This window comes from Asparagus officinalis, chromosome 6 (genome assembly GCF_001876935.1).
Source record: "Asparagus officinalis chromosome 6, Aspof.V1, whole genome shotgun sequence".
Taxonomy (NCBI): Eukaryota; Viridiplantae; Streptophyta; class Magnoliopsida; order Asparagales; family Asparagaceae; genus Asparagus; species Asparagus officinalis.
The window spans coordinates 3078585-3089745 of NC_033799.1; the positions used below are offsets into that span (position 1 = coordinate 3078585).

Consider the following 11161-nt stretch of genomic DNA (forward strand, 5'->3'; position numbering starts at 1 on the left):
TATATATATAAGTTAATAAACAAACTAAATAACATAGTAATAGGTGGGCGCTTGGAAGCAATTCTCCATTCCCTTAATTGCGTTAAATTCCACGAAGCCAGATTCTATTGGCAATGTTATTAATATTAGTTGAAGTTAAGTTAAGCGGGTGGAGCTTCTTAAAACAGAACCTCGCTCACTGGACAGTAGTAATCATTAGTGTTGTGTTCCAACCGCCTAGATCCCATAGCTGTGGACGACGCCACGTCAGCGGCTAGGGGTGGAGTAGCGCTCCCGAGCGCTGCCCAAGAAGAAGGGGAGAGCAGGCCCCCCCCCCCACTTTATGACGCATTCCCCCCAGTTTCTAGAGGTTTACGTACAACATGGAGTGTATAGTTACAAAGGGTGCATACCTATAGACATTATTGTATGTAGCTATACACGGTGTATTCTACCACTTTTTGTTTAAATGAAAATAAGCTTTATATTTTGGGTGTATGAAAACATATGATGCTTTTAAGTAAATGGGACTAAGCTTTGGGTTAATAAGTAAAACCCCCTAATGATGCTTATGATATTTTGACGACGTCATGAAGCCCACTACTTGTTCAATTAGAGTAATATATAATCTCACTATTTACAGAGTTAAAAGCTTCTTGTACTATTAAAGCTACTTGCATTTATGCATGGCTCAAGATAGATCCAAGTGTTTGTCATAAAACCCCTAAATTTAAACTTTTATGATAGGACCACCCTAACCGCAAATAGCTACAATAACCTTTAACAGAAAAAAAAGGGGGGAAAAGGGAAGATTTAGTTTCTCTCTCTATCTCTCTCTCTCTCTCTGAAGAATAGTAGTGTTACGCGCCGGTAAAAAAAAGGAGGTTAAAGTTAAGTAGAGTAGGTTTTGTGAGATGCTCCAAAGTTTAGTGAAATTAAAATATTCATGGAGTAAGAGCTGAGGAGGTTTTGAGAATTAAAACAGTTGATGAGGGTTGTCTACAACACCCCCAAAGTTAAGAGGGGTTTGGTGAAATTAATCCTTTTGGCTTTGAACCACTATAAAAACCAATAAGAACTGGACGGTATGCACTGTAGCTATGGGATTAATTTGGTCTAGGGTTTCTTTTATTTCTTCAGATCCATGATCGGTAAGATCTCACTTTCAATTTCAGAAAACTTTATAATTTGTTTAATTCTGGGATGTGTTGTATCAGTAATATTCAAAAGCATATGCAAACTGCACCCAGTTTCGAGCATGGTTCGAATTATTATTATTTTTCTTTGTGCACAAATATGAAAAATCTGCGCATAGTTGTTTCTGTTCCTTGTCCAATTCTTGCTTAAAGATATCTCTTTCTCAATGAATACTTTTGATAGGGATTACAATTTGGAATAAAGACTTAATTGTCGTATATAACAGTTTTTTTTTTACTGTTTACTTTTGATAAGGAGTGTCCAGGCCTAGCTTGCTACATGATGGTGTCATGCACCAATTATTCTCGTCTCAATTCAACAGATATAACTTCTCCTCCATTGAAATTATCATCTCGCAACTTTCCAGTAAAAGCAAGGATTGATGTGGCCACGATGCATCGTCGGGCTTCCACTCTAGCTACTGTGGCTTAGAGAAAACAAGAGCATCACTGTTATTGAGAGGAAATTAATCTCAGAATCAGATCAAAAGAAGGAAGCATGGATATAAACAGCATGATAGTATAACCATCGACTTCATCGCTTTTGAGATACTCACCAGACTCCCTGTAAATTAAGGATCTGCTAAAGTGCAAATCCGTTTGCTAATCGTGGCATGCTTTGCTCTCTGAACCTACTTTCATGGCCGCGCATCTAAAGCGTTCGTGGGAAAATCCCAAGCTCGTATTTGTAGCTCTTTCTCATAAACCCTTTAATTTGCCGAGGAAGCTCCATGTATACGTATGAAGTAAGAGGCAGGGGAAAATCGAGGTTCTTGTCCGTGGAAGAATATTCCGCAGCACAGTAGTAGTTGTTCCCTCCTCATCGCTGCAATGGTTTGCAGCTGCTCAACGCTCAGACCCAATTGGTTGTATGCAATCCGAGTACTAAAGAGTCGGTAGCCTTACCTGCATTCAGACGCGACTGTGGTACACTGGAAGACGGCGCATCAAATTAACTTTACGGCTGCTTCAGGATATGTTGAAATTGTATGAACGTTTACAGAGTGGCCCGGTATTTCTACTGTTCTCGCAATGTTGAATAAGAAACATTGGACCTGGGCTTTGGGGTGATTACTCTAGTAACGACAGACTTTTCCTTGGAGAGATATTACCCTACCCGATTGGAATTTGATGTTTGTCCCAAGCCTGTGGGTGAAGTTATCTATTTCAATATAGATAACAGACTCCACCAGGACTCTCCAAAAGCCTTGCTTTGCTTCAATTTCAAAGACGAAATGTTTAGAGTAGACGACCCTCCACATCGATGTCCCAATATCAGACTACGGGAATATTAGCGTTTTCAATCTTGAAGGTAACCTGTGTTTCATTCATTGGTCACAGGATAGGACGAAGTATAAAATGTGGACTTCCAGGGACTTCGCCGAGCATGTGTGGGTTCCTACCTCTTTAGTTTCGACCTGCTGCACCCACCACTGAGGTTTGTGTTGCCTGTTGCGCGTCGTCGTGGAAAACTTCTGCTCCAGATGAATGACCAAGTTCAAAGGTTGGGAGTGTTATGATCCCCAGAGTAAAGTGTTTGGTCCTGTCATGTGTATTGCGAAGGACGTGGCTTTCTACAATGAGCAGAACTGTGGCAATGAGCAGAACTGTGGTCTTCATGTCTTTGATGAGAGAGCCGCGCTCGTAGCAGTGAATTACGTTTAGAGCTTGGTGCTGATTAGGCCCAGACGCTGAAGCTGGAGATAGATCTCATAATTCCTTTGTTCTCCCATGATTTTTTGCCTTGTTCAGATATGGCAAAGAACATATATAGTTGGCTTCTTTGGCTTACGTTATTTAAGCTTATTGAAATTGTATTTTTTTAGACCAAAATATTGTGCTTGGTCATATTCCATTTCTATTTCCTGTCTTTCATTTTCTAATTTGGTAGACGAGTGATTTTTATTTTTATTTTTGGTCTGAAGACTGCTATTGTCTTTTATATTGAAAATAACGTGAAAAGTTTACAGATAGAGGATTCTCTCTTACTTTTTCCCCTTTTTTCTCTTTTTTCTCTTAATTTAAAGTTCAGAGATCAGGTGCAAAAGACATCATGTGCATCTTACTTGTTACGCGGACATGGCATTATGTATCATGCTCAAAAGGAGCATCTATATAGTATTCCCAAATTCGAAGCGTAAATGTAATTAACATAATTTATTGTTTAATACTTTGTATAATTGTGAGACACAGATTTCATTCAACAACAGAACGAGGCCATTAAGGCATTAACTGATTCTCATTGACTCATGCAATTTTTGTGGTAAGTTGTTCATTGATGAGAATTGTTAGTCACTGATGATATTATGACGGTGTATGCATTTTATCTATTTGGATGCAAAGTCCATTGTCAGGAGCAAAATTAGGTCTTATAAATCATCGTCGAAGTTGTTCATTGATGAGAATTGTCCGTCACTGATGATTTTATAGTTAGGACAGTGTATGTGTTTTATCTATTTGGATGCCAAATCCATTGTCAGATGCTTTTAAAATTATCGTCGAAGTTGTTCATCGATGAGAATTATCAGTTACTGATGATTTTATAGTGAGAATAGTATATGCAAAATCCATTGTCCGGTGCAAAAATAGCTCAAATTTTATACTTGCATTCTAACCTTAATGCTAGCACCTTAAGTTCATAAAATGTATACAAGTGATATTCTCAATTTCTTTTCTTCTGTGATGTATTTGTTCAGTTTGCTCGCAGATTTGTAATGTTGACTAAAAAGTTGCCAGGTTTGTAATGAAGACTGAAATTTGTGATATGGAGTGTGATCGGATGCACTTCTTTACTGAAAATTTAAGCTCCTAAATATCGGTAAATAGTACATCATCTAGTTGTAGCTGTGATCTTATATTTTCATTGTTCGGTTAGTAATACTGTATTAAAATATTAGTGACTGAAAAAAAAAATACTTCCAATTTTCAATCTTCTAGCTTTTGTATCAGTTTTCCTTTTCAATCAAACGCTAAATTCGCAACGAATTATAAATAAATATCTGAATAATGCATTTGAAATGTATTATCTGCGGTAAATAATTCATACATAACGTCAACATTTATTGGCACCTTATATTCTTTTCTTTTCGGCTAAATAGCACTTAATTAATTACCTTATAGTCATCCCTTAGCACTAATATACCTTCAATTGTTTTCCATGGCAGTTATATACCTTAAGTTATTTAAAATTAGCACATTAGTACCCTCTATTATGCAAACGTTTAAATTTTTCATTCCAAAGTTTTATCTAACTTTTACATGTTAACTTTAGAGCTTTCTAACCAATATTATTTATTAAAGTTACAGTTTGCTCTTTCCAAACTTTAATTTAGACAATAGAAATTGGATAGATTTAATAGTAAATTCAACAATCTTGTTAGTTAGAAAGTTATAAAATTAGAGTAAGAATGTTATATAGAAGCTTTCAGATGAAAGTTTTCGAATTTGCATAACAAGGATACTAACATATCGATTTTAAATATCTCAACGTATACAAATGCTACAAAAAACAATACAAGGTATATAAATGCTATTAAAACAACTAAAGGTATATAGATACTATTTTTTTAACTAAAAAACAAAATCTTTAATTCAATGTTCCTGCTACAGTAACATTATTCGTATTGCAATATAATTCATCATATTAAAACCTCTCTTCAAGCAGCAATACAATTTTGAGTCTTAAACACCGTTCATACTATAATGAAATTTTGAACCTTAACGACGCTGATTCATGATACATTAAAAATTTTGGCCCTTCATCTACTGGTCAAGATAAAGTAAAACTTTTGAACCTTGAGATCAATGTTCACATCTATTTTTGACTTTTTACCTATTTTTCAACTTTGAAACACTGTTCACATAGCTTTTAACTTAATAATATTAGACATTTCACATATATAAATATTTTCTAGCTCTATTAAAAGATTTATAAAATCTACTAATTGGTATATTATTGGAGAAATTTTTAAAACCAACCATTTTTAAAATTTAATAGGCAAAATCGACCTAAACTGAAAAATATTAGCAAAACCGACCCTTTTCAGGAGAAAAGGGTCGGTTTTGCAGCGGAGGGTGATTTCCGAAGTGCACGGGACTGCTAGTCCCGTGCACTTGGTGTTCAGCAAACCCGCTGCTGAAACCCAGTGCACGGGACTATCAGTCCCGTGCACTTGGTGTTCCAGCAGCTGCTCTCTGCTTAAAAGTCGGGACTAGCAGTCCCGACTTTTAAGCAGAGAGCACTACCCGTTTGCTGAACACCAAGTGCACGGGACTAGCAGTCCCGTGCACTCGCTGTGCACATTTTTGTGCAATTTTCTCTACATTTCAAGTAGTTCCTGTGCATATATCAACACAAACTTCCTCTAACAAGTCACATACTCATTTCACCACTGCATTTCATGTAGTCCCTGTGCATACAGCCACACAAACTCCCACTAACAAATTACATACTGATTTCACCACATACTCATTTCAAATCAAACAAATCACATCACACCACAAACTCCCACTAACAAATCCAACATAATAACACCACAAACCCACTTAGAAATCAAACATATCACACGATATTATCGACTACAAATCCAAAAACCACATCCCTAAATAGTTTTGTAATGTATATAACCTGTAGTTTACATACATCCAAGAACTCTCCTCCTCCTCCTTTGTCTTCGTCGTCCTCCATACCGCCCTTCGACGAGTTCGTGATCCGGTTGCGTTTGTGGTTGTGACGGTCCAGCTCCATCGTCGACACGTTGGGAAGGTCCAGCTTCATCGTTATTTCTGCGTCGTCCTCGACTTTGTCGCTGTTGTCGTGTATATACGAATGACCTTACCTCCCGTCCATCATGACGATCTTCGTGAGTTCGGTGTAAGGCTTGTTGAAGCCTCTGCATTATAGCCTGATATATTGATACATGTTCATGTGCTTCGGGATTTCTATCTGCTGCGATAGATAGTTCAAAAACAAAATTTCATATTAAATTTGATATTACAGAATGTAAATTTGAGATTTAATTTTTTCGTACCTGCTCGAGCCAATTCCAAACCACGATTTGCAAGAGTTTGAACTTCATCTATTGCTGATACCTGCAAATTTTTCAACACATAAAGTACCAATAAAAATGGACTTAAATCAAAATATGAAAATACTTACTAATTCTCTCTCATCTATACCCCGGGGCACATATCCTCTTTGCGACTCAACCGGTATTGTGGTCGAATGAAGTATCCATCTTCGGGTTATGTCCCAATACCAAGTGTAGTAATCTGATTCCCGAGGAGTTGGTTCAATTTGGTTGACAATACAAAAATGCCTATCATTCCATTTGTGTATAAAAGCTTGATGCACGATCATCCAGTTTATTTGTTGGCCTCCTTTCTTTGCCTTCCTCTCTATCTTTTCAACAAACTGCGGAACATGTTGTGCAAGACCATATTGTCGAAGCACGCGGTCCGGTACATGCATTTCTACTATCTCCAAACATATAAGAGGAACTCTAGCTCTCCATACAACTTGGTATTCTGTGCATATTGGGGGTAGCTGAGGTAGAAATTGGGTGTAGGGCTCCCATTCCATCTACAATAATTTATTGCAGTTGCATATCAGAATTGGGTTTTCAGTATGTAGAAGAAAAAACGCATGTTTTTCGGTGAGAATTACCTGAAAAATCTTCATACGGTCAAGCTCATTCCGGTAGAAATCTAATTGTCTAGCCGGGGTCTCGTCATAGCATTTTTCGACATTCCATCTACAAAAAAATATTTATCATACATTTAGTACCACAATGATAACTACAATTATATTCGCTACACTAAAAATACAATACCTGCATCCCAGTGGAATTTGTCCATCTAATTGTAAATGCGTGCATAGTCTTGGCTTCAAATGAAGTCTCTCCCATGCCCATACTTGCAATAAGCTTAGACACCCTTTAAGCTCACTGTTTTGCATAAGTGCCACTTTTGACATCTCTCTATATAAATACGCCAAAACACCCCGCTTCCGCGATTTGCGCCGCGATAGCCCCGCTTTTTGCCGCTTTTTACAACACTGATCAACCATAACGATACTCGGACCTCTCTGTATAGACAATGATAGTATAAGAATGCAATATTATGTAAATGCAAATATTACAATTATAAAGTAACTGAATTACCTCTGTACAGGATATAATATGTGAACGATGCTGAGCCTGGTCATATAAGACCTCATCACTAACCGGCCCAGGATCCATGGTGTACAAACCTGCACATATAATTATACACATGTTAATAATCAATCATATAGTAATTCAGTTTCTTTATTAAAGTATATAAAAATAAAAAAATGATATAAATTACCAATTAGTTGCTATCTATTGTGTCTAGATGGACAACGAGGTCGAGTATGTCCCGGTTGTTTGCAAAGACTACATTTTTTGTGCTTGACCACTCCTTCTCGCCCTTGATCCATGGTTCCCCTAATTCGCACAGATCGTGGTCGACCTGCTTGTCTCCGGTACTGAGGTGGAACTATATGTGGTCCATTATATTCAGGCCAATACCGACTATCATCAGGTGGATGAAAACTCTCACTATATGTCTTTTGATAGTGAGCTGTTGAATACCAAGGCGAGCAATACCGATTTCTGGGAATTCTAGCACCTCCCGGCTGATTAGAAGAAGCCGCAAGCACATGTGCACAGGGTATTTTTTGGAGTTGTGGTATGTTACATGTGCAAGTGCAATCAACATCAAATAGTTTAACGGTGTAGATACCGTCACAATCTTGTACCTGCCATTCGTTGTCGTTGAATACAGTAATTTGACATGATCTTGCTGCCTCAATTCTTCTATGCAAAATGGACTCATTTTTTGGTGTGTAACGTGTTGTCCAGTCTATGCCATCACCACGCCTTTTGTTGAAGTATGCGTTTAGTCTATAGAATGTTCTCGCAACCAAAGATTGTATTGGCATAGCTCGTGCTCCTTTAAGAACGCCGTTAAAGCTCTCGGAGCAATTAGTCGTCATCATGCAAAACCGCACACCCTCATCCTTACATAATGCCCACCGATGCTCGAATTGAGGCTTCAAGTTATTTTCAATCCAATTATGTGCATCTAATGACAAAGACTTGATTTTCTCCCTGCAATGTTCATACACTAATGTGTCGGTCGCACACCCGGCTTGCCACAAAAGATTTTGCAAATTAATCTCACCGTGTTTTTTCTTGAAATTATCTCTTATATGCCTTAAACAATATCGATGGTGATGTGGTGCACTAAAACCCTCATGTAACGCCCTTATAATTCCTTTCATCCTATCCGAAATAAAGGTAATTATTCTTGGCGCACGGACACTTGGAATCCACTTGTATATAAGTTCAAAAAACCACTTCCAACTAGACGTATCCTCCACCTCCACGACTGCAAATGCTAGAGGAAATAACCCGCCATTTGCATCTACACCGGTCGCTACAAGAAGCACGCCTTTGTACTTTCCATATAAATGTGTACCATCAATGCTCAATAGCGGACGACAAAAAGTGAAGCCCTTAATAGCAGGACCAAATGCCCAAAACACGCGAGTGAACCTCTCCATACCCGGTGCAATCTCTTCGGATAATATTTCGTATTCAGTACCCGGATTATTTCGTTTGATAGCTTCAAGATACTGTGGAAGTAATTCATATGATTTTTCCCAATCTCCAAAAATTTTAGACAACGCTTTTCTCCTTGCATCATATGCCTTATATTTAGATATCTTAATCCCCCGCATGTCATATACCCTCTGAAATATCTGACTTGCATTCAGATCAAGTTCAGCTCTAACTTCAGGCATAATTAGCTTACATATATAAGAAGAAGATGCAGAATAATCATCGACATCCACCGACGGGTTGCAACATGTATGAAGTCCGCAATATCTACATATTACAAATTGCCCATTTGATGATTTTCTCACAGCGGCATTTAGCAACCAAGGACATTTTTTATTTCTCTCATCTTGCTCATTTGCATTCTCTACTTCATTCTTATCGTTAAAGAAGCATTTCACATTGTAGTTTGTTGCATTAGTTTTTACCGGCTTTAATTTGACCCGATTCTTGATGGACCATTCTCGGATTGCAAAAATCAGTGCCTCCTTGTTCTCGAATAGATCCCCTTTTTTAAAAGTGAAGTCCTCAGGTCGTTGTAAATTTGGCCCAACATCAACAAATCCAGCTTGAGAAGTATTTATCCAATCCTCATTATGAAACTCGTCGGGCAACGGATCTTCAGCTTCCACATAATCATTGTTAACGTTAAATTGCTCCATCCAACGGGCGTCATCATCTATTCCAGCTGCCACATGCATGCTATCAATTTGCACGCCATCTTCTTCAAAATGATCTGAATCATCATCTGCTTCATCTTCTATAATTGCTCCGACTGGTGGGTAACCCGTAACATGAACTGAAGCGTCGTTAAATATATTAGTTGACGTCCCACCGATAGAATACTCACTTAAACGTTGTGGTTGAGACCATGGCTCTTGACTTGGAGATGTCATAAAACCAATCGACTCGTTGTCTAAGTCAAGCATCCGAGAAAACTCTCCTTGAGGTCGTGAAACTTGGGCAAATTCCTGAATCGGATACTTCTCAATAAACAACTCAATTGACGCTTGCTTCTCGACTAATTGTTTCATGTCATTCAATTCCTCATCTTCGGTAATCTCCACGGCAATAGTTCTACTCTCATTTATAGGACAGTTGAAGAACACCTTAATTGTATATTCTTCTTTCTTAATTTTAGTAACTCTGTGTATTTCCCTAGTCATTCCATCAAAATTACACGACTTAGATAGCATGAACATTTTCCGAGAACCTCCATCATACACCGGCAAATTATTCACTCCGACGCCGAGGCTCCCATTAAAGAAACAAATAATGGATATGGAGTTCGTCATCGAAACTGAAAATACACAGTCCATCATATGCAAATAATCTATTAATATCTGAATAAATCAACATCAAATTTATTACCTTAATCAATCTCAAATAATGGCTAAAACCTTAATTATTATTCATCATTTGTAAAATAAATCAACATCAAATTTATTACCTTAATCAATCTCAAATAATGGCTAAACCCTTAATTATTATTCATCATTTGTAAATAATTGCTAAACCCTAACCCCCAAACCACATTATTCATCCTATTGCACAAAATAAAAACTAATCCTACCCAATTCTAGCAAAATTAACAGCAAAATTAACAGCAAATTTGATGAATATCCCTCTCAAAAATAATTGTTAAACCCTCTCATATGTAAATAATTGCTAAACTAAACCCTAACTCCCAAATTAACAGCAAAATTAAAAAGAAAAACACACCTGAGAATGGGGGTTCGGTGGGCGTCGATGGTGTCGGATGCGCGACGAGGTCGGAGGGCTAGGGTTAGGCGGCGACTGCAAATGGCAGGGGGTCGAAGTCGAAGTTGAAGGCTAGGGTTTGGGGGGGTTGAAGGCTCAGTCACGAGAGCGTCGGGGTCGGCGGCGACGGAAAATGGCGGTGATCGGCGGCGACGGAAAATGGCGGTGATCGGCGGCGGGGGTCGACGAGGCCAGCAGGTTTTTTTTTTCTTCGGGGGAGAGTGGTCACGAGATCGCAGAAGGAAAGAAGGAACGAAACGAACGAAAAGAAAGCGGAGTTAGTGGGGTAGGCGGACTGCACGGGACTAATACTAGATTTCTCCTATATTATTTTGTTTTTGCTAATTAATTTCTGAGACGGTCGATTTTGCACAATAAAATTGAAAAATGGGCTGTTTTAAAAATTTCTCCTATATTATTTTGTTAAATGATTTGGAGATTCACCATGTAAAGAGTAGTACAAGAATTTATCGCTAAAAGTTTTATAAATAGCTATATAACAAAATTGTATTTTCAATTTAGTGATAAATATACTTCGATAAATAATACCAATTAGATATTATATAAATAATACCTGCCACCTGC

The 11161-nt window shown here is 37.9% G+C and overlaps 3 protein-coding genes across 8 annotated transcripts in view; 1 reads left to right on the forward strand and 2 right to left on the reverse strand.

Moving 5' to 3' along the window:
- The window catches only part of LOC109844570 (polyadenylate-binding protein-interacting protein 4-like), a 30195-nt gene that overhangs the window by 13351 nt on the left and 5683 nt on the right, over positions 1-11161 (forward strand). The gene's annotated exons all lie outside the window — the stretch shown is intronic.
- LOC109844571 (serine/threonine-protein phosphatase 7 long form homolog) lies at positions 5500-7167 on the reverse strand. Of its 2 annotated transcripts, none has more exons than XM_020413678.1 (5): positions 7007-7167; positions 6841-6928; positions 6334-6756; positions 6206-6266; positions 5500-6120 (listed from the first exon to the last, which is right to left on the reverse strand). In XM_020413678.1, exons 1-5 carry the CDS (start codon positions 7147-7149, stop codon positions 5810-5812), a joined length of 1026 nt encoding a protein of 341 aa, XP_020269267.1. In that variant the 5' UTR covers positions 7150-7167; the 3' UTR covers positions 5500-5809. The 2 variants fall into 2 exon arrangements, with proteins under 2 accessions (XP_020269267.1, XP_020269266.1); XM_020413677.1 differs by having other exon boundaries at positions 5500-6123.
- LOC109844569 lies at positions 7232-10191 on the reverse strand. Of its 3 annotated transcripts, XM_020413670.1 has the most exons (3): positions 7521-10191; positions 7337-7425; positions 7232-7260 (listed from the first exon to the last, which is right to left on the reverse strand). In XM_020413670.1, exon 1 carries the CDS (start codon positions 10135-10137, stop codon positions 7531-7533), a length of 2607 nt encoding a protein of 868 aa, XP_020269259.1. In that variant the 5' UTR covers positions 10138-10191; the 3' UTR covers positions 7232-7260; positions 7337-7425; positions 7521-7530. The 3 variants fall into 3 exon arrangements, with proteins under 3 accessions (XP_020269259.1, XP_020269258.1, XP_020269260.1); XM_020413669.1 differs by having other exon boundaries at positions 7337-10191; XM_020413671.1 differs by lacking the exon at positions 7232-7260 and having other exon boundaries at positions 7267-7369; positions 7464-10191.

Bases quoted from the DNA above. Each gene is read 5' to 3' on its own strand.
- LOC109844571 (XM_020413677.1), bottom strand. From the start codon at position 7,149: ATGTCAAAAGTGGCACTTATGCAAAACAGTGAGCTTAAAGGGTGTCTA. The intron at 6,757-6,840 runs GTAATTCTCACC...AAATTATTGTAG, and splicing joins ACCGTATGAAGATTTTTCAG to ATGGAATGGGAGCCCTACAC. The intron at 6,124-6,205 runs GTACGAAAAAAT...TATCTATCGCAG, and splicing joins TTTGGAATTGGCTCGAGCAG to CAGATAGAAATCCCGAAGCA.
- LOC109844569 (XM_020413670.1), bottom strand. From the start codon at position 10,137: ATGATGGACTGTGTATTTTCAGTTTCGATGACGAACTCCATATCCATT.